A 22,551-nucleotide genomic window follows, 5' to 3' on the forward strand; every position below is an offset into this window, starting at 1 on the left:
GTCTCTCAGTACGTGAGCTTGTGTCTCAGCCTCCTTCCTACAGTTTCCACAGAGTGGATCATCTTGAGACCACCTAAATGTACGACCGTTAATACCATGTACTTTTCTTCTCTCCGCCCATACCGTTAATACCGGAACGAGAAGTTCTGAATAAGGGGATCCTTTAAAAAATAGCATCTTATAATAACACTTATTTAGTCATATTTCTCCTACAAAGAAGTGTTGATTTTAGGGGACCAGCACCCATGCTAATCCCCTCCTTCCGCCGGTGCATACCGTCAATCTACCTAAATTGATTAGCAAAGGTTGGCAACACTTTTCGTAAAAACTAATTCCAGCTAAACAACTCTACTACATTAAAAAGTCATTATCATAACTTTAATTACAAATTCTACCCAAAACTTCCCTCGACCTTAAACCTCCTAAATTACCCTTATTTATAACATTCATTATATTGTTGTCAAACTCATTTACAAGCCTATTTTTTTGGAAATGAATATTAGAAAGTTAACCAAATCTCTAAGGACAAGTCATTAAGAGAAATAGATCTTAAGATACAGCTGTCAAAATTTGAACTCATAAATCTACATAACTATGAAAGTGTTACTGTGCCAGGGTGAAAATGGGGCTCCATTAGTGAAGAATGAACAACAGCTATATATCTTCAAATGTGACAGTCTTCAAAATTTGTTGTTCCATTTTCGCCCCTTCCCAATGCAATCCAATAGCCTATAGGCATAAAATTATTTTCTTGAGAGACAATTCTAGTATGCCAAATGGAATCAATTCCACCCCAAAAAGGGTGAGATCGCCCGAACAAGGACAAAACAACACAAATCAAGACCGTTGATAATCACATTTCAACTAAAATAAATCTGCTTTTAAAACGAAAAATAAATATTTATCAACCTTAAATTTTAGACCAATTTTCGTTTCTGACTTAAATAAATATTTCTGCCGTTCAAACCTACACAGGGGTCCCCTAAATACCAAAAAACTAAAAGATAGGAACCAAATTCTTAGCAAGTTGTGAGGTAAGCGTTAAACCAATAACTAGCAGCCCGAGTGAGCTATAAGATCCGTATAAGCATTAAACAGTACACTAGAAGCTAATAAAGCATAATTTATAAAATTTACAGTAATTTTTACAAATTATAATTCTTTCATGTCCTTCATGATATTTCCAGCTTCTCACCTCATTTCTTCATTAGAAGAACCACTGTGTGAGCCGCTATACTTCTATTTTCTCCAAGGCTGTCTACCTTTTCATGAGTTTTTGCTTTGATATTTACAACAGAAGAGTCAACTCCAAGCAGTGCAGCTAAATTGGCCTTGATAGCATCCTTGTGTGGACTTAGCTTTGGCCTCTGAAGTATCAACGTAGCATCTAAATTTCCAATATCATAACCTGCGTCATGCATAAGCCTCACCTGCAAAATAACACAACACAGATTAGAAAATACCCGATAAAATATCTGGGAGTAGTACATACTTATCTTCAATCATATTCATAGGAAAAAAAACTTTCAAACACCAAATATGATTTCCCTCGTACAGCCATCACGCAGCAAATGCAAATGCAAATTGAAGCAAATGGCATTTAACAACTGCTAAAACAAATAGTAAATGCAGAGTTGAAAATTGAGTAGCTCTTCAAAAGAGGAATCACTGTTAGACGGCAATATATTTACATATTTAATAACTAGCACATTTTTGGTTGGACAAGAGACATTATTATTTACCCTCATATACACTTGAATAGGAATTTGGTCCTGATTAAGCACGATCCGTTCATGTAACTAACATCAAAAAGCTAATTCTTTCTGAGTTCAATTTCCTCGAGCATAATCTCTACTCTTCGGTTTATCTCTTTTGCTGAATGATATTGACATATTAACAAACTGAAGTTGAAGATCGGTTGATAAAGTATGTCATCTCAAATTCAAAGAACTATCTACTGATCTCTCTGAGTTGACCAAAGAAGCTACCCAAAGATGGCACAACATGCTTAAATTTTAGCAACCATTTGAGTTATAACTCTGCAAACTAATTTGAAGGGTATGCAGTATCCATGAATTATCCATTGAAAATTTGAAATGGGATTACTACTTGTGAATGAAAAGACAGATAATTCTAGTAAACAATTGATGGCCTTTAAATTTATTCCCAGTACAAGGAATTAAGGATTAAATCAAAATCATAATATTTTAAAAAAAAATGGAGACACTAATGCCTAAAACTAGTATCAGATTTCAAAGGAGAAAATAAAGAAGACAGCAAGCTATGTTCGTGGGATATTACTCACAGATTCTTGGATGAACACCGAAGAGGCACAACCCTTCCACTTAGGATCTGAATCCGGAAATATCTGCCCTATATCAGGAAGACCTAAAGCCCCCAAAATTGCATCCACCACGCAGTGAAGCAGAACATCCCCTGTACCCAACAACCAACATAGCCCATCATCCTCATACTCTTGAAAAAATGAAAATTAACAAAAAAAATGGAATTTTAAAATTTGAAATATTAAAAATCAAAAGGGGGAATACAATTGAATTACCATCGGAATGAGCCTCGCAACCCCTATCGTGGGGTATGTTAATTCCACCAATGATTAAGGGGTAACCGGGTTCTAACCGGTGGAGGTCAAAACCGTGCCCGACCCGAAAGGGAAGAGCCTTGGAAGGAGTGGCGGAGACTGGAGATTCGTCGATTTGGATGGAGGTGGTTGGAGTTGCAGCTGCTGAGGCTGAGACAGTTGAAGATGGTCGGAGATGGAGGTTCGGAAGGAGGGTATGATGTTTGAGAGGAAAAGAACAAGAGAAGGAAAATAGATGAGAGGGTTTAGTGGTTATTGTGAATGGGAAGGGGATAGAAGTTGCTGTAAAGGAAGATGCCGCCATAGCCGTTGACGTTGAGGACGCTGTGCTATGAAATGGTGACCAACAACTTCAGTCACGACACATGGTTATTTGAGCGGCACAGAACGGCATATTCTGTAGTGAGACCAGAGGAGACAAGTGATTGGCAGCGACAAATGGATGCTGAGATTCACACATTAGAAATTTCCAAAAAATAAAATAAAACAAAAGAAAGAAAGAAAATTAATGCTTTGTATTTTCAGCTTTTGTATAAAAAAAATTTATTTTTGCTACAGAATTTTTTTTCTTTTTCTCATTTATTTTTATACGAGTCTGAGAAAAATATTTTTTTTTTTACAATAGAAACAAAAAATTAATCCTTTTAAGTATTTTATGTTATTATCTGACTTCGATATCAAATTACTATGACTAAATTATCTTTCATTTAGCTTACATTCTGCTTCTCTATATTTACTTATTTAGTTCTGTCACACCTTTTGATTAAAAAAATGGCTTTTAAACATGCATGGTAAGATAACATCATGTAAAATTATCAAAATAGAAAGAAGAAAAAATGTACTACATTTTTTTTTGTAAATATATGTTAATTAGACCCAAAATATAATCATTTTTTTTCGCAAACATCAAGTTAGCATCAAAATTTTCTCCTCCCCACACTCGCTAATCGGACTGAACGAGAAATAATTTTTTATTAAGTTAACATCAAAGTAAATTTTGAGAGTCAAAAATGCATGCCGAATGTAAATTATATGCTTTTTTTTTTTGTAACAAGTATATGCTTTTTATTTACAGAGTAAATTGCGCTAATATATTTCGTAAAATTTGAAAAATTCATAGGAACACTCTATCTAATTTTGAATTGAGGAATTTAACTATTTGGAAGCTCGAATAAATACAAAAAAAATTCTAAGAATAACCTTTTTCCTAATTACTTTCTTTGTTTTTTTTTTTAAAAAAAAATCATATGCATTTTGTTTTCCTTTACATCACTTATCTCATATATTTTTTAAGGGAAATATAAAAATAATGTTATAGGAAACTTGATAAGTCATGTTATAAAGACATTGATTACTATGCTAAATTTGTAAATGCAGGATAAAAACTTAATTCCTCTAACATGACAAATGCTATCCCTTTTTTTAATCGCTTACATCCATCATAATATTTTCCATCCAAGTTATTTTTAAGGAAAAAACGTGTATCATTTTAAAGGATGTAAAGTTGTGTCATTTTAAGTAAGAGTAAAAGATAGATAAAGGAGAAGAAAGAGAGAGTAGACAAAAAAATATAAAAGTGTAGGTTCCATCTCTTCATGAGATTGAAAGGATATAAATTGTATCATTTAAAAAAATAAACATTTTTTCCTATTTTTAATACCGTTAAAGATTTAGTTAATCCGACTATTTTGTCCGCTTTTGGAAAACCTACTTTGGAGTTGCTTTCTGAATCCTCTTCTTGACCAAACATTTAAAACGTTGATATCATTGCATTGTAACGATACAGGCGTTTTTTTTTTTTTTTTTCAGAAATTTCAATTTTCAGAAATATGATGAAAATATTTCATTTACGATAATATTTAAAAATTAAAAATTTAGAAAAACTCAGTTTCTCGAGAATTTTACAAAATATCTTGTATCAAACGCCTTTAGTATTTCTGATACATGGAGACACATTTGTTTAGAAAACATACGTGTTGGATATCGATACGCATATGACATATAGTTAATATTTTTTGATACACGATCAACTCTAAATTTTTTATTTTTTTTTTAAATATTCCAAATTTTTTTATTTTATCTTTTTAATAAAACATAAAAAATTAATTTATAAATCAAATATTTTTTTATATGAAATTTAACACGAAAAATTAATAAGGCATAAAAATTATTTTTGCTTTATTATGAGCTATTATATGTACTAGATGTAACATGTTAAATAGAAATAAACGTGTTCTAACATATTAAAATTTAATATTTTTTAAAATTACGTGTCGATATGTTGATATTATGTCCTATCATATCTCATATTCTGTGTCCTTGCAACATAGCTCAACATTATCCATATTGTGGGGTTTAAACATGAATAGACCTTGCATTCTAGCTAAGATGAAAATTAAGACCTGCTTTGTATAGAAATAAAAAGAAAAAAAAATAGAAAAAAAAAAAAATAGAAAAAAATTTGAGAAAGCGTTATAGCGATTGTTCTTATATTTGCTTAACAGAAGATTGCATTAACCAGTGGTAAAGCGAGGGAGGGAGGGGGTTAGCAGGCACATTCGTTTCCCTTTAAATTTATATAAACATCTAAAAGTTCATATTATTTATAATTTTTTTGTTATATATCTAATGCCTATCCCTTTCAAAATCTATAGAAATATTTAATTGTTAGCATTATTATTTTTTTGTCATAAATAATTATAATTTTAAAGAAAAAATTTACATTATAATTTTGCCCTCTAAAAAATTCTCAGGCTCCGCCATTGACATTAGCTGCAAACCAACAACATTTGTAAAATTAACAATTTCTATACCACAATCTTTTCCGTCAGTTGGTTACACTTTTCAACGGTAGAACTAAGATACATCTTGATTCTCATCAGGGATAGTTCTTACTGTACCTAGACAGTTGCCATCTAATGGTAATCTTCCAAGTTCTCACATCCAAACAATGTTGATTTTGTAGAAATTTAGGAAAGGAATTTTGAAACGTTTTTCTGATAAACCTAGTCTCGCTGGTATCCTTCATCATCCTGCTAAAGATGACTGAGAAAACAACTTCAAAGTGGTTTCTTTAAGGGGGCAAAAGGGTCGGGTGAGGAAAATCTATATTAGTGTTAAAATTGAACTTGTAGTTTTTTTCATCATCCTGCTAAAGATGACTGAGAAAACAACTTCAAAGTGGTTTCTTTAAGGGGGCAAAAGGGTCGGGTGAGGAAAATCTATATTAGTGTTAAAATTGAACTTGGAGCGAAAAAACTACAAGCGAGACAAGTGATTAAAAAAAAATCACAAGAGTGTAAATGATTCTAAGGAAAACCGCTTCCCTTTTCTATTTTATGGCTTTAAACATAGTATTGAGTATTCGTCATACATAATCGGACTGTACTATTTTTTTAGCAATGTACTTCCCCAAATAATCGTATCCATGAAAATATAGGGCCTCGATTTCAGCTCTCCTTCCGCTCTGAACCATTAAGGCGAGCTCTTCCTTGTAAGTCTCCTGTTAAACAACATTTAGCTAATTGAAAACACCCTTCAGTTGAAGAGAATCTTTTGAAAGCTTTAGGGATGGGAGATGCTTGGTGCACATTACAGAAAAGTTCACCAATGCCCTTGTGATTTGCTTCAGAATTATTTATGTTCCTGTAGTTTTTTTTCTATCACATATGCTCCTGTGGTTTGCAAAAGGGTATATTTTTTATCACATATGCCCCTGTGGTTTTTTATTTTTTACAAAGCACAGGGGCATATGTGATAAAAAATAATTACAGGAACATAGGTGATTCTGAAGCAAACCACACCACGTGGCCATCGGTGAACTTTTTCCTACATTTTAATAACAATTCTTATAGATTAGTTCTTATGCAGTACCTATATACATATACAATTCTGACACAAGATAGGCATCTAAGAATGTAGGACTCGTGGAATCCTACCAAAAGGTACAAATTACAATCGGTATCTATGCCAAAATTTCTCGTACAAAAATTTAAGCAGCACAAAAATTAGGTAAGTGAAAGTGATGAGAAAAAAATCACTATACATGACTCCAGGGTAGGCAAGTAAGAGTAGGGGCAATATTCAGAGGTTCTGGGTAATTTACCTCCAAGATTCCCGAGGACATCAAGCTTTGAGCAATTTGCAGATCTTTTGGCTTCAATGGAACGAGAGATTGGTCTGGCAGCAAGGGTAGATCATGCCCCCGCAGTCCTAACCACTTGACGTTGCAGGCTAGATAGTGCAAAATAAAAACATTACATTACATTCCAACATATTAGAGCTTGTATGCTTTGTGTTATAATGAGATTATAACACTACCGTATTTATATGCCTCTAGGCCCATTCCTACACTTCCAAATTTGAAGGTGCATAGAATCGCTAATCCAGCTGGATTCCTTTAAATGTGGGCAAGGAGATACAAATTAGCAATAACATTTTTTTAAAGGTTACAGACAAAAGTTGTATTTCTGAACTAAGGCAAGGAATCGTACCAATCCACCAACGCTAAAATTGGCAAGTCTGGCAAAGCTCGACTGATTCGATGAAGAAGAAATCTGCATTTAAACTTCAGAATTTCAGACATTAAAGCACTTATATCAGTAGATCAGAACTACCATATATGATATGGTAGTGTCAAGTATGAAGTTATTAAGTTCTCTATCCTGCTAACAGTACCTTGTGGCCATATCAGGGTAACCTTTAGCCGTGATAAGAATGCTTGGAATTTGATGAAAAAACCGATCCTCAGTAAGCCTCTGAAATATTGCATGCTAAACAGAACCAATTATTTTTGTATTAAAACGCATATTTCTTCCTTTGGGAAAATATGGAACTTTTCAAAGCAACATGATGTAATTGGTCATTGAAATTAGGAATTTGATTAAACCAAATTTCCTTTAACAAACTCACCTTTTCCACAATTATAACGTACCGTGCGTCTGCATTTAGAATCAAGTTTCCTAACAAATTCAAGTCACCAGAAATTGCTTGTCCAGAAGACCCACATACAGAGCAATCGACAACCTCTTTGCCAGGTTCCTGTGCATGAAAAATTGGAAACTAGAAGTGAGTAATGTTTTTGATTGCAGCATTTCATCAAACAGTACTACATAACATTTCACTACTCCATATACAATACCCTAAGCATCTGTCTAATATCCCAGAAATATTAAGGGTTCATAAAATACCTGCAAAATCAGGCGGCCAGCTATGAGTCCTCGACTAGATGCCATAATTCCAAGACTGTATCTGCTGCACCGAAGCAATGCTACAAGCTCTGTTTGGCGCAGATTGATCTTCTCATTTAAAACACCAAGACATCAAACTTGAAGCAAACAAGACAGTGATAATAACCTTGGATTGTCCTGTTGACAACTGTTTGAGAAGGAAACAGATGTGGCGAATCACACAGCAGCTTGTAGTAGAGCTCCCTCTGGGTGACACGCTTTTCCTTAAGCAATATCTGATAGCACATCTCCATCACCTTCCACACTACAAGTGAGAAATTTATAACTCAGAAACGTAAAATTTCTTTGAAGGAAAAGGAAGTACAGAAAAATGAAAGACTGTATTTGTAGTCTGTACCCCTAACAAAGGCCTTTGCAGCATTAGGTCTCATCAGAGACCTTGTAGATACGGAATGGGAGAGAAAAATACATGATAATTCGGTCAAGAGGCCATGATTCACTCGACTGTTGCTCAATTTTCTCTGAATCTGTTCATTTCTTGAGATTACTAAGCTAAAATTAGGAATATATATTTGTTCATTCATTGGAAAACAAGTCAAGAAAAGATAATGTGGAATTAATTAAAATAAAAATGAAGCTAACAATTTCCAAACCGGTGATTAGAACTTATCAAGCCGAAACAGTGACTTAGCATATCATTATAATCGAATCTAAGAATATGGAGATGATGAGGGTACCAGAGGCAAATCTGAGATGGCAGGGTTCGATGCATTCAATATTTTGAGAAAATTGAGTACCGAAACTTCAATTCTTGCTCGGACCTGCATGCATCAAAACAAAACCGGCACGCCATTCGGAGTTCAAAACATAGAGATTGGAAGATGAAAGAGTATTACCTGAGCAGGAGGGACGATATCGGCATAACAAAGCTCTTGATCGGAGAAGAACTTTAGCGTCGTGTTATGAAGATCCTCCATTGGAGAGTTTGAAATCCCAAAATTTCGATAACTGTATGATTGGCGCGCAATGCAGGATGGGAGGTTCCCGTGATTGCCTTCTACAATTTTATTTTATTTTTATATCCTTTCTACAACTTTTAACCGTACAAAGATTTGCCAAACAATAAACACGATATTTGTAATTTTCTTTATAATAAATTATCATTAAAATACAAATACTATATAAGATTCAAAATAATTAAACTTCTCTAATGATTTGAGAATATTCATTTAGATTACAATATAAATCATTAAAATTAGGGGAAAATGTTTCTGGTTTTGTTGTAAAAAAATTTTTTTATCACATTTACATAAAAATACTTGGATTTCATTGTATAGAAAAAAAATATCTATATCAATTAGTGGGAGCCATTCATTTTTATATGAGTGTGATAGAAAATTTTCCTTTTAAGTTTGTAAAGGTTGAAGCCCTTGACTAATTGACCTAGTAATAAGGTCTTCATCCAACGAATTATTTTGGTATTTGTATGTGTGAATTGTTTTTGGATATAAGTTTTTGAATATTATTGTTATGCTTATAAGATCGTACCATATTCTTATAAGACATATGCAGATGAATTTATCAAATATTTATCAATTGATAATTTTATGATAAATGCTTAAAAATTTATTCAATACAATCTACAGTCAATAAATATTTAACACAACTTTGAATAATGGTACCCATAAGAAAATGGATATCGGTCACCAAAGAAGCCATGAACGATGAGTATATTTAGATGTAAAAATTTGACGTGAGAAATGTAACACCCCGTTCTAGAACCGGTTTGTTAACATCGCATTATGATATTAAGCGCAGTTACAATTACATGGGTTTAATTAAAATCCGGATAAATTTTTCATTTTAAAACATGCCGAATTTATAATACCCAATTTCGTGATCATAACCGTATTACCTTGCGGAATCAGATAAATTAAGCTTAACATCATGTTCTTATTCTATTTTTAAACCATTAATTTACTTCTTATTTATTTCACAACTTCTGCTATATTGCAGATCTCTTCATTAGCTACTCGTGGCTTCAAACCGCGCTCAAATCGGAGCACTGTAGCCCAAGTTAGGACAATTTGAAGCAACACAAGAGAATGTTGGTCACAGGCCCCGCGCGCTTCAGCGCGCGCTATCGGGCGCTAAAGCCTCCACCTGGGCGCTTAAGCGCACGGAGGCAGGATGCATCAGGTATTTCAGTGTGAATGGGCGCTTAAGCGCGCATCAGGGCGCTCAAGCGCGCTATCCTGGGCGCTCAAGCTCCCATTGGGACGTTTTAGCGCGCAGAGATAGAAGCATCTCCTCCTTCAGTGGCTAAGGGCGCTCAAGCGCGGACCAGGGCGCTCAAGCGCGCAACCCTGGGCGCTTAAGCCCCACTCTGGGCGCTAAAACACGAGGGGACAGTAAGCATCCCATCTTTCTGCAGCGAAGGGCGCTCCAGCGCAAGCCAGGGCGCTCCAGCGCGCAATCCTGGGCGCTTAAGCCCCCACTTGGGCGCTCCAGCGCGAGGAGGCCGAATGCATTGCCACTCACAGGGGCAGCAGGGCGCTTGGGCGCGCTCCTGGGCGCTTAAGCGCGCTGCCAGGGAATTCCAATTCCCACATTTTTCAAGTCCAAGCCTAGGGGAATATGCATCCCCATTACAAACCCCAATTGTCCATGCCCCAAAACTAAATCCTAGCACTCATCCAACCTCTCCTCATGAGATTTAGCTAGAATTTGGGCAGCATGACCTTTGTTTTCTCATCGTTTACCAATTTAAACAAAGGGTACCTAATTGATTTTCAGCCCAACCAATTCAACAACTCAATACATAACAAGCATACATATATTGAATTTCAAGTAGGCATCATTTACATTACATATCCTTTACAAATCATAGAACTTAGCTTACAAAACACTATGATCATTCCCTTGGCTCCCATCAACAAAAGGTGTAACCAAAGGCATGAGCATAGGCTAAGTTCATCCAATGAATCAAGATATACAAATGACCATGGGCTTTCAAAATAAAATCCTATACATGTCAACTACAAAAGGCATGCATAAACTCAAAAGAAATGCCACATTTCATGCATAATCCAGATATGGCCACTTGCCACCAGAGGCTCCTGCAGCATCCTTACCTGAAAGGGGGTCCCCACAACACGGGGTGAGATATACGAATATATCCAGTAAACCAGGGGTCCTTGGAGCATCTCTCCACCCCACAGTTCCATATCAGTGTAATAGCAATAACAATAATAATGCAGTAAATACATATCTATGCAAAGTGCAATACATCTCCAGAAGAAATCCCTCGAGCTCTCAAGCTGTCCTAAGGAAACTCAGATGCAAATAGTCCTACTGGCCAGCTAACTACCAAGTATGATTTACGCATCGTGATGCAACATACCACATAGGGAAACACCATCCTATGCCACACCAAATGCATACACATACGTATAACAAAGCATTACACTATTTCATTGCATTTATATACACTATAATCACCACTACCCTTTCAGGGCTTGGTGGAACAATCAAGGGAATTACACCCAAGGTCCGAAGGCTTACCTCAAGCTTCAATTCGACCTTTGTTCACCACCAATGTCAACAATACTCTACTCCAAAACCAACACCTACACATGGTGTAATGCAATCAACACATTGCATCCAAGAGTATTTCACAATCAACCATCAACTACTCAATTCAAAACACTACACAAGTATGAGCTTACCAATTCCAATGAGCTACTCAAGCTCCATAGCTTGCTCAAGCTGTTGATCACTCAAGGTCGGTCCAAGTGTCTCAATCCTAGACATCATTAGGACACAATCACCAATCAACCAAGCCAAACCATTTATTAACAATGCAAGAAATCCAATATCAAGCATCATATTCTTGCTATTTTACAAGTATACTCATTTAGCTATCTAAGCTCATTTTCACCGATTAAATGTCGTTCCTAGCATTTTTCACAACATGCTCTAAGCTCCATTCTTCCTAGAACATAGCTAATTTAACAACATTTCATCAAAATCCCTAAAACACTATTCATAAACCCTAACTCATGCAAATTTCAAGGAATCATGAGGTTCAAGGGTTAGAATCTTACCATCAATGGTCACACAACCAAGCAAGGAGTGTTCCTCAAGCTCCCATGGAGGTTGAACTTCCCATAACCCCAAAATCTCTCCAATGGCCGAATTTTTGAGAGGCAATATCCCTCTCCACAATGCTCCCCACTCAAAACAAAGCAAGGATTATGAAAGAGGGCGAGATTCTAAGCGATTTAGGCTTTTGAATCACCCAAAACGGTCAAGGTTTGATCTCTCTCTCTCTTCCTCCCTTCCTTCTCCCTCATTTCTCCTTCTTCTTCTTCTTCTCTCTGTTTCTGGCTCGACGGGGAAAGGGGGGGGGGGAAATGGGTTCTTTTAGTAGCTTAAGTCACTTAACATAGGTTAAGTGGCTTTAAGCGGATATTGGTTCGTCTATCTATTCAACTCCAATACTTACCAAACTTTACCCAAAAGTCTGGAATATTATTCTAGGGATATTTATATTTTTATTTTTATATTTTGGGCACTTTCACCAGTACCCATTTATACCCCTTAATTTTCACTGAGTACACTTTTTAACTCCAAAGTGACTCAGATTCATTTAATTAAGCCTTATACTTAATTTTACTCACTAAAACATGTTTAATTTATTAATTACACTTGATTTACTAATTAATTAAGATGGGCTATTATAAGAAATGGAAAGAAACGGATCTAAGAAGCTCATGGTGGAAGACAACCTACCAATGGGCTAAGCTACCAAGTTGATAGTTTTTTTTTTTTTATGAGTAAGGCTCTACATCAAATAAATTCACATAGAGAAGTATAGTAAAGACTCATTGTGATTTTGGACTTCAGAGAAATTCTTACATATATAACACTCAATAATCCTATCAAATGGTTAACACAGTTATTTATAGACTCAGACTTTGGATTTTAAACATACTAAAGAATCATTTCTCTTCTATACTGGGTACACATTTTGGACCCTATCGTCACATCAAAATAGAGAAAGATTCTTTTTACAAATTAACTAAATAAAGAAAGTTTACTTATAACAAATAAAAGAATGACACTTATTTTAAGACTACCCTTACCGACACTAATATTTACAATAAAACTTGCCGACACTTGATACAAAAGATAATGCCTTCACAATATAGCCTGTTGCTTCTCACGAGACTCTTCATTATTATACTACCAAGGATGCTTTGAAATAAAGATGTCCGAAGATAAGATTTCTTGACAGATTATGCTGAACCTAGTTTTAGACCCTATCATTTATGTTTTGTCTACCGATTGTATCTAGGGAGTCTAACACTAAACATAGATCATAGGGTCTAAAACTAGGTTCAGCATAATCTGTCAATAAATCTTATCTTCGGACATCTTTATTTCAAAGCATCCTTGGTAGTACAATAATGAAGAATCTTGTTAGAAGCAACAGGCTATATTGTGAAGGCAGCATCTTTTGTATCAAGTGTCTGCGGGTTTTATTGTAAATATTAGTGTCGATAAGGGTAGTCTTAAAATAAGTGTCAGTCTTTTATTTGTTATCTGTAAACTTTCTTTATTTAGTTACTTTGTAAAAAGAATCTTTCTCTATTCTGATGTGATGATTGAACCCAAAATATGTACCTTGCACAGAAGAGAAAGGATTCTTTAGTATGCTTAAAATTTGAATTTTCAACTCCAAAGTCTGAGTCTATAAATAAATGTTGTAACCATTTGATAGGATCATCTGAGTGTTATATATGTAAGAATTTCTTTGAAGTCCAAAATCGTAATGAGTCTTTATTATAGTCTCTCTCTGTGAAATAAAAATCCTTCTAAATATTGAAAACAAGTTTTTGATCCTACTTCTTCAGTTTTCCAAAAAAAATTCGGGGATTTTCGAAAAGGGAATCCTTCTTCCTTTTCTAAATTTATAGTTATATTGTTTCTCTTGTTGATCTTTCTGGTGGTATATGTTGTTCTTACTTGTTAGATTATTTTCATATAATGTTATGAGTCGGGTAATCTTGCCCCGTTTGATATGAATCACTATTCACCAACTCTGGCGGAGCCAATAAATCACCATTATTTAAGGGATTATGGTGTCGAATCCACTTGTTAGCGTTGTGCTAACTTAGTCCATTGAGGATAATCTTCGGTCACAAACTCTCCTCGGACCCACTTGACAAATCTGGCCTAGCCTCCCGTGATCACAAATATTAAATATCAATTACTTGTCTTCATGCACTGCTTTTTAGTTTTTATAAGATTGTTCTTCGTTCTTCATAAAAATAAGAACGGATGAACTCGAAATAATAGAATTTAAATTATTGATGACAGGATGTAATTAAATTTTAATTTATTTAACTATTTTACTTTTGGCCCCCGCACCAATTAATAGCTGAATTGTTCCCCTGATACAGAGGGCAGGGTAATTAAGAAAGAAGCGAGAAGGTTTGGTTGTCCTAGCCAATACATGCATCGTAAGGGAGTAGTGGTACCCAAAAGGAGAGTGGTCCTTCAACAAGGGCGGGAGCTATATTCAGGGTGACTGCCCTGTGAAATCCATATGAATAAGCCGCCGAAAAAAAACAAGAAAAGAAAAAAAGTTGATTTAGTAGGAAAATTTCTTACTTCCTCTTTGAAGATTACCATTATCTTATACACCAAGTCTCACAAATTAATCAAATGAGATCCCAGATCGAGTGAGATAATTACAATTGATACAGTAAAAATAAGTTTCTCCAATAAAAAAGAAAACAAAAATTATTATTAAGCCTCTCAAACTGAAACGCAATCCAGCTCAAAAACAATGGACAGTTTGGAGAAAATTCTAAGATAGCACTCCGGTATGACATAAAAAAGATGCTATTGCTACATAGTTTGAACTTTAAAGCAAAAGACGCATATATTCAAAAGGCTCAAAGCACAAAGTAATGAAGCTTGCTCCTTTTTTATATACAGTGATTATTATAGCCGAACCTAGGTTGACATTTCTCCAAAACCCTCCTTGCAAGAACTCTTGCTTCCATTTGTAATTCTAGTCAACCAACACACCCTCCTCTTTATTTCTTCTTGACTAATTGATCTCCTTTACCTCCATCATTACGCTTCCTATATAGCTGCGATTTGCTGGTGGAAGAACTTGCACGCTTCATGGACTGGGATCTGCAAGCTATTGTGGGATGCATCAGTGAGGCCCCAGCCACCACCATGGACACCCCACATCTTAGTTTTTCTCATTTCTGTTGTGAACAAGGTGACCTACTTTGCAATTTTCAGGAATTCTCAGAAACCACAACGGTCGTCGATGAATTGGAAGAGTTATACAAACCTCTTTCCATCTCTACAATTTCCCTCCCTATCCCTGAAGAAACCGAAGAAGTCAAAGTACCATCAAACAAAGTAGCTGTACAAGATTTGCGAGATCCAGCAGCATCTAAATGTTGTAAAAGAAGGTCGGTTATATAATTATATATTCATTCAATTAAATATATGAATATTGAGATTGATCATTTACATTAAAAAAAGGTCAAAGTTTCCTAATTATGTAATAGTTGGTGGGTATGGCTCATACTTCGCATGTTGTTAGGGTTTTCTAATCCTATTTCTATATTCCTTGTAAATCGAGTGACTTGTAACGAGTGGCGGCGGAGAGAATATAGTACAGACAAACTGGACGTAACCTTAATTGGATGAACCAATATAAATTGCTGTGTCTATTCTTTCTCTCTTTTTTCTTTTCTTTTTTCTTTTTAGATTTGTGTATTGTCGATTTTCAACAATAGTCTGAGTATTCTGAGTATGTAGTATAATGTTGTGCATTAATTAGTGATAAATTCAGCAAGAAGAACAAGAGGGTGAAGTATGTGACAGCAGCAGATGGTGTTTCCGACCCATGGGCATGGCGTAAATATGGACAGAAACCAATAAAGGGATCTCCCTATCCACGTAGCTATTATAGGTGTAGCAGCTACAAAGGATGTTTGGCTAGGAAACTGGTGGAACGGAGCCATTTGGATCCTGAAGTTTTCATAGTTACCTACACAGCAGAACATAGTCATCCTCACCCAACTCGCAAAAACCCACGAGCAGGGAACAAACAGAAGAAAAACAGTTCGATAATTGCACCTCCAAGCACTCATGATCAAAACACTTTTACTCCTAATTCCACAGCAGTACTTCTCTTTCCAAGGACTTCACCTGTAGTGGTGGAGTCCATTGAAGAAGTGCTTGAACAGAGTAAGGTGTTGAAGAAAGAGGAAGATTTTGTGGATGGTGATGGTTGGTTTCCAAGCATCGAGCTAGCTAGAGAAACTAAATGGACTTGACCAACAACTTGCATTAGATGGCTGCGGCTTCATCGATGGTACTTTTGCTGAGTCTTGGTTCGTCAATCAATCTAACGTAATGACGTATAGTTCTAGTTTGTGACTTGCCATTTTTCTCTTGCGCGCGCGGAGAGTGGAGATCATAGTCCATGGTTCCTCTCTACCTTTCTTTTCAAACTTTCTTTGTTTTGTCTTTTATGTAGTGAATCTTTCGTTCTTCATTCCGAATACCAGAAATAAAATTCAATCCCGAGCATACGCTCTTTATTGTTGGGAAACTACCATTTTTTATTCATTATTTGATGGCTAGAAACTGTATAATCTATGATCTCACTGTATTTATTCAACTAAAATTTTGAAATGCACCGAATGACTGTTTTAATTAATTATTTAGTTTTAAATAATTGTAATTAACATGCTAAAACAAGTAATCTTTTTTATTGTACCAAAAGAATTTGATCGTCTTTCGAAATCTCTTTTTTCTGGTAACATTTTTCGTAATCTCTGATATGATCATACGACGGAATTGCAGTTAATGTTAAAAATGATATTTGATGATACAACCTTTTAAGTTTAACTTTAGTCACATATCTAAGTTAAATAGAACCAGATTTTTTAATACTAGCCATATTATAATTAGTTGTCTGTTATTTATTTAACTACTTATTATTTAAATTAGGTAGTACTTATGGACTGATAAAGCTAATAAATTGTTATTTAATCATTAACATAAAAATTAATATGAACTCACTTAATTACTGGCTATTTAATTTATATATAAGTAAAGTTAAGAGTGCGATATCTCCTTAATTTGATCAGTTTTACTTGCTGTTGCTTTTTTTTTTTAGTTTCCTCAAGTATATCTGCCGATAGTCGAAGATTAATTCAAACCAACATACTTAATTCACCAACCATCTACCATAAAATGCTTAAGGTAGTGTTTGGTAAAAGATTTATTTTGGGATTGATAGAAAATTGTAAGTGGATATTGAAAAATATCACATTTGGTTCAGGTTTTTGAAAAAAATACTAGGCAAATAGGATAGATGGGGAAATAACTTTTGTGTTGATTTTTTGATGAAATTCACTGTTACAAAATACCACTTATGATGTGATATTTTGGGATAACTGAGAGAGTTAAAAAACAGGTGCGAAGTTTCTCCCGAACATAGATTTTGCAAATTTAAATAAATTTCTTTGGTAATATTTCGGTCAACCAAATATTTTTTTTATATTTTCCTACCAAACTCACTTTCCAACCATTTCTATAGTAATTACATTTCCCTAGTATTCAATAGGTTTCTCCTCAAACAAATGCCTCCTAAGAGACTCTTCGTTGTACTTGCTGTTGTTTTTCGACTATATACTGTGTACCTTTGTTTTTTTTTTTTTAAAAAAAAAAAACTGAACCTGAATCACGTATTTTTTTTTTAAAGAAACTATAAGTACTGTCTCTAGACTTTGCACAAACATATATTCTTTAATAAAATTATATCATATCCTTTCATTTAAAAAATAATACTCATTTATTTCATCAAACATAAAAAAATTACGTTACCAAAATGTAAATTCTTCTCACGAAAAAAGAAGCAGCGGCTAGACAAATTCACAGCAATACATAAGATCCGTTTGGATAGCTTTTAAAAAAAATGACATTTTTTACATATAAAATTACAATAAAGGAGAAATAAAATAACATGATCGGAAAATAAGGAGAGATAAAATAAGTATGATAGGATGAGGTTAAAAATGTATTTTAAAAATTTATATTATCTTGTTTCAAAACAAAATTGTATTATCTTTTAATTTTTGCTTTATTCAAAAGCAATTAATTACTGACTAAAAAAAGCAACATTTTAACCTTTATTTAAAATTTTGCTTTTTAAAATATTATTATCCAAACATCTAAAAATTTTCAAAGGAGCTTTTTTAAAAAAAAACAACAACTTTTGTAAGAATAAAAGTTCATCCAAAAAGGACACATATTATAATGTGTGGGGTAAGCGATTATATTTGTTTATCGAGAAAATTAGGTGCGAATTTAGCTAAGTTCTTTAAAAATAAAAAATAACTTGATGTGGATTACGACGATCGATGACATCATTTCTTAATCCTTGCTCCCTAACAAATAATAACTGCCAACTGTTATTTTTCTAGAATTTTTCGTATGCAAATGGGGCATCAATCCACCGACTCCTGGCAGGCAGCCGGCCACCGACGCATCCCAACTGTAAGGGAGAACGACTTCTTTCTTTCTATATTTTGACCTTAAAAAAAAGATGAAGCAAATCTCCATCACACACGCGAACACACACATAATCTCAATTGGATAAATTAGCGCAATTCGATTGCAATTTGTCCATACACATATATTCCCTTTTCTATAACCGATAAAGAGAAAGACGCTTATGGTTTTACTGTATAACTGACTATAAGAGCGCGATTTTAATTTATAATGACAATACAGTGGTTTGATCCTAAAATTCCTTACAAATTATTTAAATCTTGCTACTACTAGCTCATTTGTAATGGCTTTATCAAGAAGATTTTCTTAACATGGATATGGCGGGTTAGATAATTAATAATATATCGGCTTAATCAACCAGACACGTATGTAATCAGGGATTGATTATATTAAACTAATCAGCTTCATTAGCCTTCCAGTCATCAATCTGGGGAAACTGCAAGCTCCTCGGTTCGGTTTCACCAAGCAAAGCAGCCACTGAACCCACGAAAGCAGCATTCATATAGGTTGTAGGCTCGCTATGAGAATAGTCAGATCTTTCATCATTGAATCGGTCATTGGAATCAGGGCCTCCAACAATCGCACCCATATGAGTATTGGGATTTGGATTGGGGGAAGAGTAATACTCTGACTGACCATCATTGCAACCAACCTTAGCCGGGTGAACTTTGATTGAAGGTATGGATGACCCTCTATGATGTAATTGCTTTGGGTATTTACTGCCAAATCCCACCATGTACGACATCTTCATAGGATTGTTTCCTAGTATGTAATCCACCTGCATTACAGTACACATTCATGTCTGTTGAGATTAACTTGTACATTTTTAGTTGCAAGGTTAGATCATTATTGTTCTTTTGTTGTCTTATGTAATTGTAACTAATTTTATGTATGGCCTTAATAATGTATGAGAAGAAAAGTTAGATTAGAATATATACCTGTGTTTTCGCAAAGGCTCTAATTTGAGAGGGGGCGAAGTGCGCAGAGCCGCAATTGATTCCATCAATATGATTTCTGTCTAGGATTTTGGAGAAAATGAATAGCACCATAGTTGAGCTCGTGGCATATTGCAAATTACTACTATCTCTAGTATACAGAAGCCCGCCTGAGTGAACAATAATACGCTACTTCAGTTCATTCCGTCAGCAACAATGATGATTGAAACGAGAGTAATTGACTATATATATAAATGGGGAAGGTTACAAACTATTTTTATAAATTTTTGAAAATCGTATTTTTATAAACTATACTACGTACTCCCGTAAATACATTAAATTACACTATGTATTTCATAAAATAAATAGTATAATTTGCAAAAATTTGTAAACGGATATTTTCCATAAATATAATAATATATACATATATACCAGGAGTTGGATGAATTTGTCGTGAGCTACTTCCTGGCATCACTGCACATATAAATGATTCAGCATCACTCTTAATCTTGGCCAAGTCCTTCTTCCCACCATAGAATTCCTGGAAAGGAGTAGTATTAATGAGTCATTTCCTTCGAACATAGGATAACTATAAGAATGCCACTTTGTTATATGGTAGGTGCGTAATTGGTAATTAAATAATTAAAGACCTCTGTTAATAATGTCTGAGCTCCAACAAATTTGTTATCCCAGCTGAACTCAGTTACTGCCCGACTCCAACCTTGGTTGTCTATGGTGTAGCTCAAGAACTCACTCTCTCCACTGGCCTTGTATAGCCAAGAAGCTGCCCATAACAGTTCATCCTTTTTGTACAGAATTCAAAAATCACGGTCTTGATGAATGATCTTGGAAAAATTAGTTAGTGTTTATATGTTTCCAAGAGCAGTTTTTACCTGGTAACCTGAGTACGAACAGTAAAATGGACAAGAACCAGAGTAAGAACCTCTGTACTTGTCTGCAAAATCAAACAACTGCAAAACATCATCAATATAAAAGGTTATTAGTAAATTTTGTATCAACTACGTAAACAACTTAAATGCGCATAAAGTTTTTTATAAGCAAGTTGTTGGATTTAAGGCATGTTTAATTACAATGTAAGAAAGTGGTAATAACCAACTCCTGACCAATGGATCATAGAGCCAAATGATGATCATAATAATCCATGAATGAAAATAAATCATGCTCGTTGAATTGCTTACTGATTTTGACTGGGTTAATAGCCTTGAGGAATAATTGGCATCTGTTTTGTTGAAAACAATTGAAGCAGCAGAAAGAGCAGCAGCAGATTCAGCTGCAGCTTCAGTTCCTGGGGAATTAGCATCAATCTTGTAGAGCGTCCTCGGTGTATCCATGTCTTCCGGGCGCTCCCAACATTGGTGATCTGCGTTTCCATCTCCCACCTATCACAACAATACTAATGAGCTACGGATAATATAATTACAATTACAATGCAACACATGTATATATGTACCATTTAAATGTCAAGCACTATTTCATACTATCGGTTCACCTTTTTTCTTTTCAATTATATACGACCTTTCACGTTAACCTTTTAGCTAGCTTCGTTCATATGTATAAATTATGATATTAAAGAGAATATATAGGCGCCACAAATTTGAATTTATATATGTATTTCATAACAACTTAGCTATATATATTAAAACTTAAAAGCATGTGTTTGTTAATGTATAGAAACAGGCCTGTGTAAAGAGGGTGGTTGGTGAAGTGTGAGCTTGCAAAATGAAGTCTGCGCCCCAGCGGATAGCACTGTGGAGGTAGTCAAGCTGGTTCACTGAAGATATCTCATTCTCGTACTCAACAGCAGCCCAACTCAATAATGTGACTGTGAATGCCATTGGCCATCCAAACTTAACATTATCACCCGCATCGTAGTATCCTCCAATTAAATTCACCTGCCAAAGATAATAGATGATTGACAAATAAATTTATGAAACACATAAACATATATATAATTATAGCAAGCATTGTATTATATAGGCCCCATTCAAAGCTTTAAGACCGGTCAGTATATATATATATTAGGATATAGGAATTATGTTATACATTTTGAAGCTTGCCATCAGAGAGAGCCGAGTCTCCCCTCCACTTTACTCTTTGGCTTGTGGGCAACTTCCCTGAGCGTTGTCCTTCAAAAAACAAGATGGATTTGCCAAGAGCATCTGCATAGTCATAATTATCTGAGGAAATCATTATCTCCTCATTCCTCATGGCTAGTCCATTGCGACCAACCACAGCACACCACAATAACACACAACTAACCACCCAGTAGTACCCCATGATGACTTGGTGTCTTGGTGACTCTCTTAACTCTGCAGGATTCAGCTAAACTTGCTAGTATATGTATATATAGGGAGAGAGAATGGCCGTTACCTAACTGCTATTAACTCAATGGGATAGGAAAATGTACAACTCGAACGTGCATATATATAAGATATGTAAGGGTGGAGTGGGGGATAGCTTGACGTGTAACTATATGCACATAACAATTTAAGTGAGACTAAACGAGTCCCGGAGATGGTATAAATATTCACGTACATGACCCATTCCCCATGAACGTCATATATTGTTATAATTCCGTGTTAGTAATGCCTTCTCCGTATGCGACTCCTATGGTTACTAATTTTTCTTTTGGTTACCTATGATTACCAATTTTCATACAGAGAGGTGGTGTAATAGTTTTTTATATGTGAATAGTACATTAGATAAGAAAATGTTTCGGCAGCACGGATCTGTTTTCTTGAAAAAAGAGAATGGGCATTGACGTTTCCCTTTCCAATTGCTACATTTGATTGGCCATACATGTAGTTCGTTATAGCATTTCACTGCAGCTCTCGCTGACTCAAATAACTGAATAAGCTTTTCTTTCATATCAGAAATCTTCGGTCGTCATGTGATTCCATATAAAAACTCTCCCACTATGATAATTCAAAGTATGCTTTCGTACCGATATGAAAATGTGAAACTCTCACATTTCTAAATATTTATATTTTCGTGTTTTAATAACATGTGGACATTATTTTTCTCAGAAAAATGTACATCGTATGCTTTCGTACCGATATGAAAATAGCAGCAAACATCATAAATCTTTTGAGTTCAATGAACCTCAAATTCGGTGGGACCTACTTGTTCCATAGCTTCAACTCTTAACTGGATTAACCCTATTCGGTGATTACTGTTCCCATCCACA

The 22,551-nt window shown here is 34.9% G+C and overlaps 4 protein-coding genes and 1 long non-coding RNA gene across 6 annotated transcripts; 1 reads left to right on the plus strand and 4 right to left on the minus strand.

Annotated features, from left to right (window-relative positions):
* Positions 1-931: 931 nt before the first annotated feature.
* Positions 932-3,044, minus strand: LOC133290020 (2-C-methyl-D-erythritol 2,4-cyclodiphosphate synthase, chloroplastic). Its single transcript, XM_061488065.1, has 3 exons — positions 2,561-3,044; positions 2,306-2,436; positions 932-1,430 (listed from the first exon to the last, which is right to left on the minus strand). The coding sequence occupies exons 1-3, from the start codon at positions 2,901-2,903 to the stop codon at positions 1,197-1,199; spliced, it is 708 nt and encodes a 235-aa protein (XP_061344049.1). The 5' UTR covers positions 2,904-3,044; the 3' UTR covers positions 932-1,196.
* Positions 3,045-5,966: 2,922 nt separating this feature from the next.
* LOC133290026 (meiotic recombination protein SPO11-2) lies at positions 5,967-8,765 on the minus strand. Of its 2 annotated transcripts, none has more exons than XM_061488074.1 (11): positions 8,685-8,765; positions 8,526-8,609; positions 8,186-8,315; positions 7,955-8,092; positions 7,789-7,877; positions 7,511-7,639; positions 7,277-7,371; positions 7,093-7,155; positions 6,920-6,996; positions 6,705-6,832; positions 5,967-6,101 (listed from the first exon to the last, which is right to left on the minus strand). In XM_061488074.1, the coding sequence occupies exons 1-11, from the start codon at positions 8,763-8,765 to the stop codon at positions 5,967-5,969; spliced, it is 1,149 nt and encodes a 382-aa protein (XP_061344058.1). The 2 variants fall into 2 exon arrangements, with proteins under 2 accessions (XP_061344058.1, XP_061344057.1); XM_061488073.1 differs by having other exon boundaries at positions 5,967-6,098; positions 6,678-6,832.
* A 1,882-nt stretch (positions 8,766-10,647) lies between these two features.
* On the minus strand, positions 10,648-11,557 carry LOC133290017 (uncharacterized). The gene is made up of 3 exons (XR_009748570.1): positions 11,517-11,557; positions 11,353-11,417; positions 10,648-10,922 (listed from the first exon to the last, which is right to left on the minus strand). It is a non-coding gene; the product is annotated as an uncharacterized LOC133290017 (long non-coding RNA).
* Positions 11,558-14,988: 3,431 nt separating this feature from the next.
* LOC133290021 (WRKY transcription factor 22-like) lies at positions 14,989-16,163 on the plus strand. The gene is made up of 2 exons (XM_061488066.1): positions 14,989-15,290; positions 15,665-16,163. Exons 1-2 carry the CDS (start codon positions 14,989-14,991, stop codon positions 16,161-16,163), a joined length of 801 nt encoding a protein of 266 aa, XP_061344050.1.
* A 2,639-nt stretch (positions 16,164-18,802) lies between these two features.
* On the minus strand, positions 18,803-21,641 carry LOC133290022 (endoglucanase-like). Its single transcript, XM_061488067.1, has 8 exons — positions 21,408-21,641; positions 21,044-21,256; positions 20,543-20,743; positions 20,237-20,314; positions 19,994-20,146; positions 19,776-19,884; positions 19,347-19,513; positions 18,803-19,186 (listed from the first exon to the last, which is right to left on the minus strand). The coding sequence occupies exons 1-8, from the start codon at positions 21,639-21,641 to the stop codon at positions 18,803-18,805; spliced, it is 1,539 nt and encodes a 512-aa protein (XP_061344051.1).
* Positions 21,642-22,551: the final 910 nt, after the last annotated feature.

Source organism: Gastrolobium bilobum, unplaced genomic scaffold (assembly GCF_033153095.1).
Source record: "Gastrolobium bilobum isolate Gb01-03AN ecotype WA unplaced genomic scaffold, APGP_CSIRO_Gbil_v1 utg6240, whole genome shotgun sequence".
NCBI classification, from domain to species: Eukaryota; Viridiplantae; Streptophyta; class Magnoliopsida; order Fabales; family Fabaceae; genus Gastrolobium; species Gastrolobium bilobum.

What these genes read in the sequence shown, in the direction of transcription:
- LOC133290020 (XM_061488065.1), bottom strand. Translation starts at nt 2,903, where the DNA reads ATGGCGGCATCTTCCTTTACAGCAACTTCTATCCCCTTCCCATTCACA. An exon ending in TTGCGAGGCTCATTCCGATG is followed by an intron (nt 2,437 to 2,560) that starts GTAATTCAATTG and finishes TGTTGGGTACAG; the next exon opens with GGGATGTTCTGCTTCACTGC. An exon ending in CGGTGTTCATCCAAGAATCT is followed by an intron (nt 1,431 to 2,305) that starts GTGAGTAATATC and finishes GTTATTTTGCAG; the next exon opens with GTGAGGCTTATGCATGACGC.
- LOC133290026 (XM_061488073.1), bottom strand. Translation starts at nt 8,765, where the DNA reads ATGGAGGATCTTCATAACACGACGCTAAAGTTCTTCTCCGATCAAGAG. An exon ending in TGTCAACAGGACAATCCAAG is followed by an intron (nt 7,878 to 7,954) that starts GTTATTATCACT and finishes TGCGCCAAACAG; the next exon opens with AGCTTGTAGCATTGCTTCGG. An exon ending in TACCCTGATATGGCCACAAG is followed by an intron (nt 7,156 to 7,276) that starts GTACTGTTAGCA and finishes GTTTAAATGCAG; the next exon opens with ATTTCTTCTTCATCGAATCA.
- LOC133290021 (XM_061488066.1), top strand. Translation starts at nt 14,989, where the DNA reads ATGGACTGGGATCTGCAAGCTATTGTGGGATGCATCAGTGAGGCCCCA. An exon ending in TCTAAATGTTGTAAAAGAAG is followed by an intron (nt 15,291 to 15,664) that starts GTCGGTTATATA and finishes TGCATTAATTAG; the next exon opens with TGATAAATTCAGCAAGAAGA.
- LOC133290022 (XM_061488067.1), bottom strand. Translation starts at nt 21,641, where the DNA reads ATGGGGTACTACTGGGTGGTTAGTTGTGTGTTATTGTGGTGTGCTGTG. An exon ending in CTCAGACATTATTAACAGAG is followed by an intron (nt 19,885 to 19,993) that starts GTCTTTAATTAT and finishes ACTCCTTTCCAG; the next exon opens with GAATTCTATGGTGGGAAGAA. An exon ending in GAGCCTTTGCGAAAACACAG is followed by an intron (nt 19,187 to 19,346) that starts GTATATATTCTA and finishes ACTGTAATGCAG; the next exon opens with GTGGATTACATACTAGGAAA.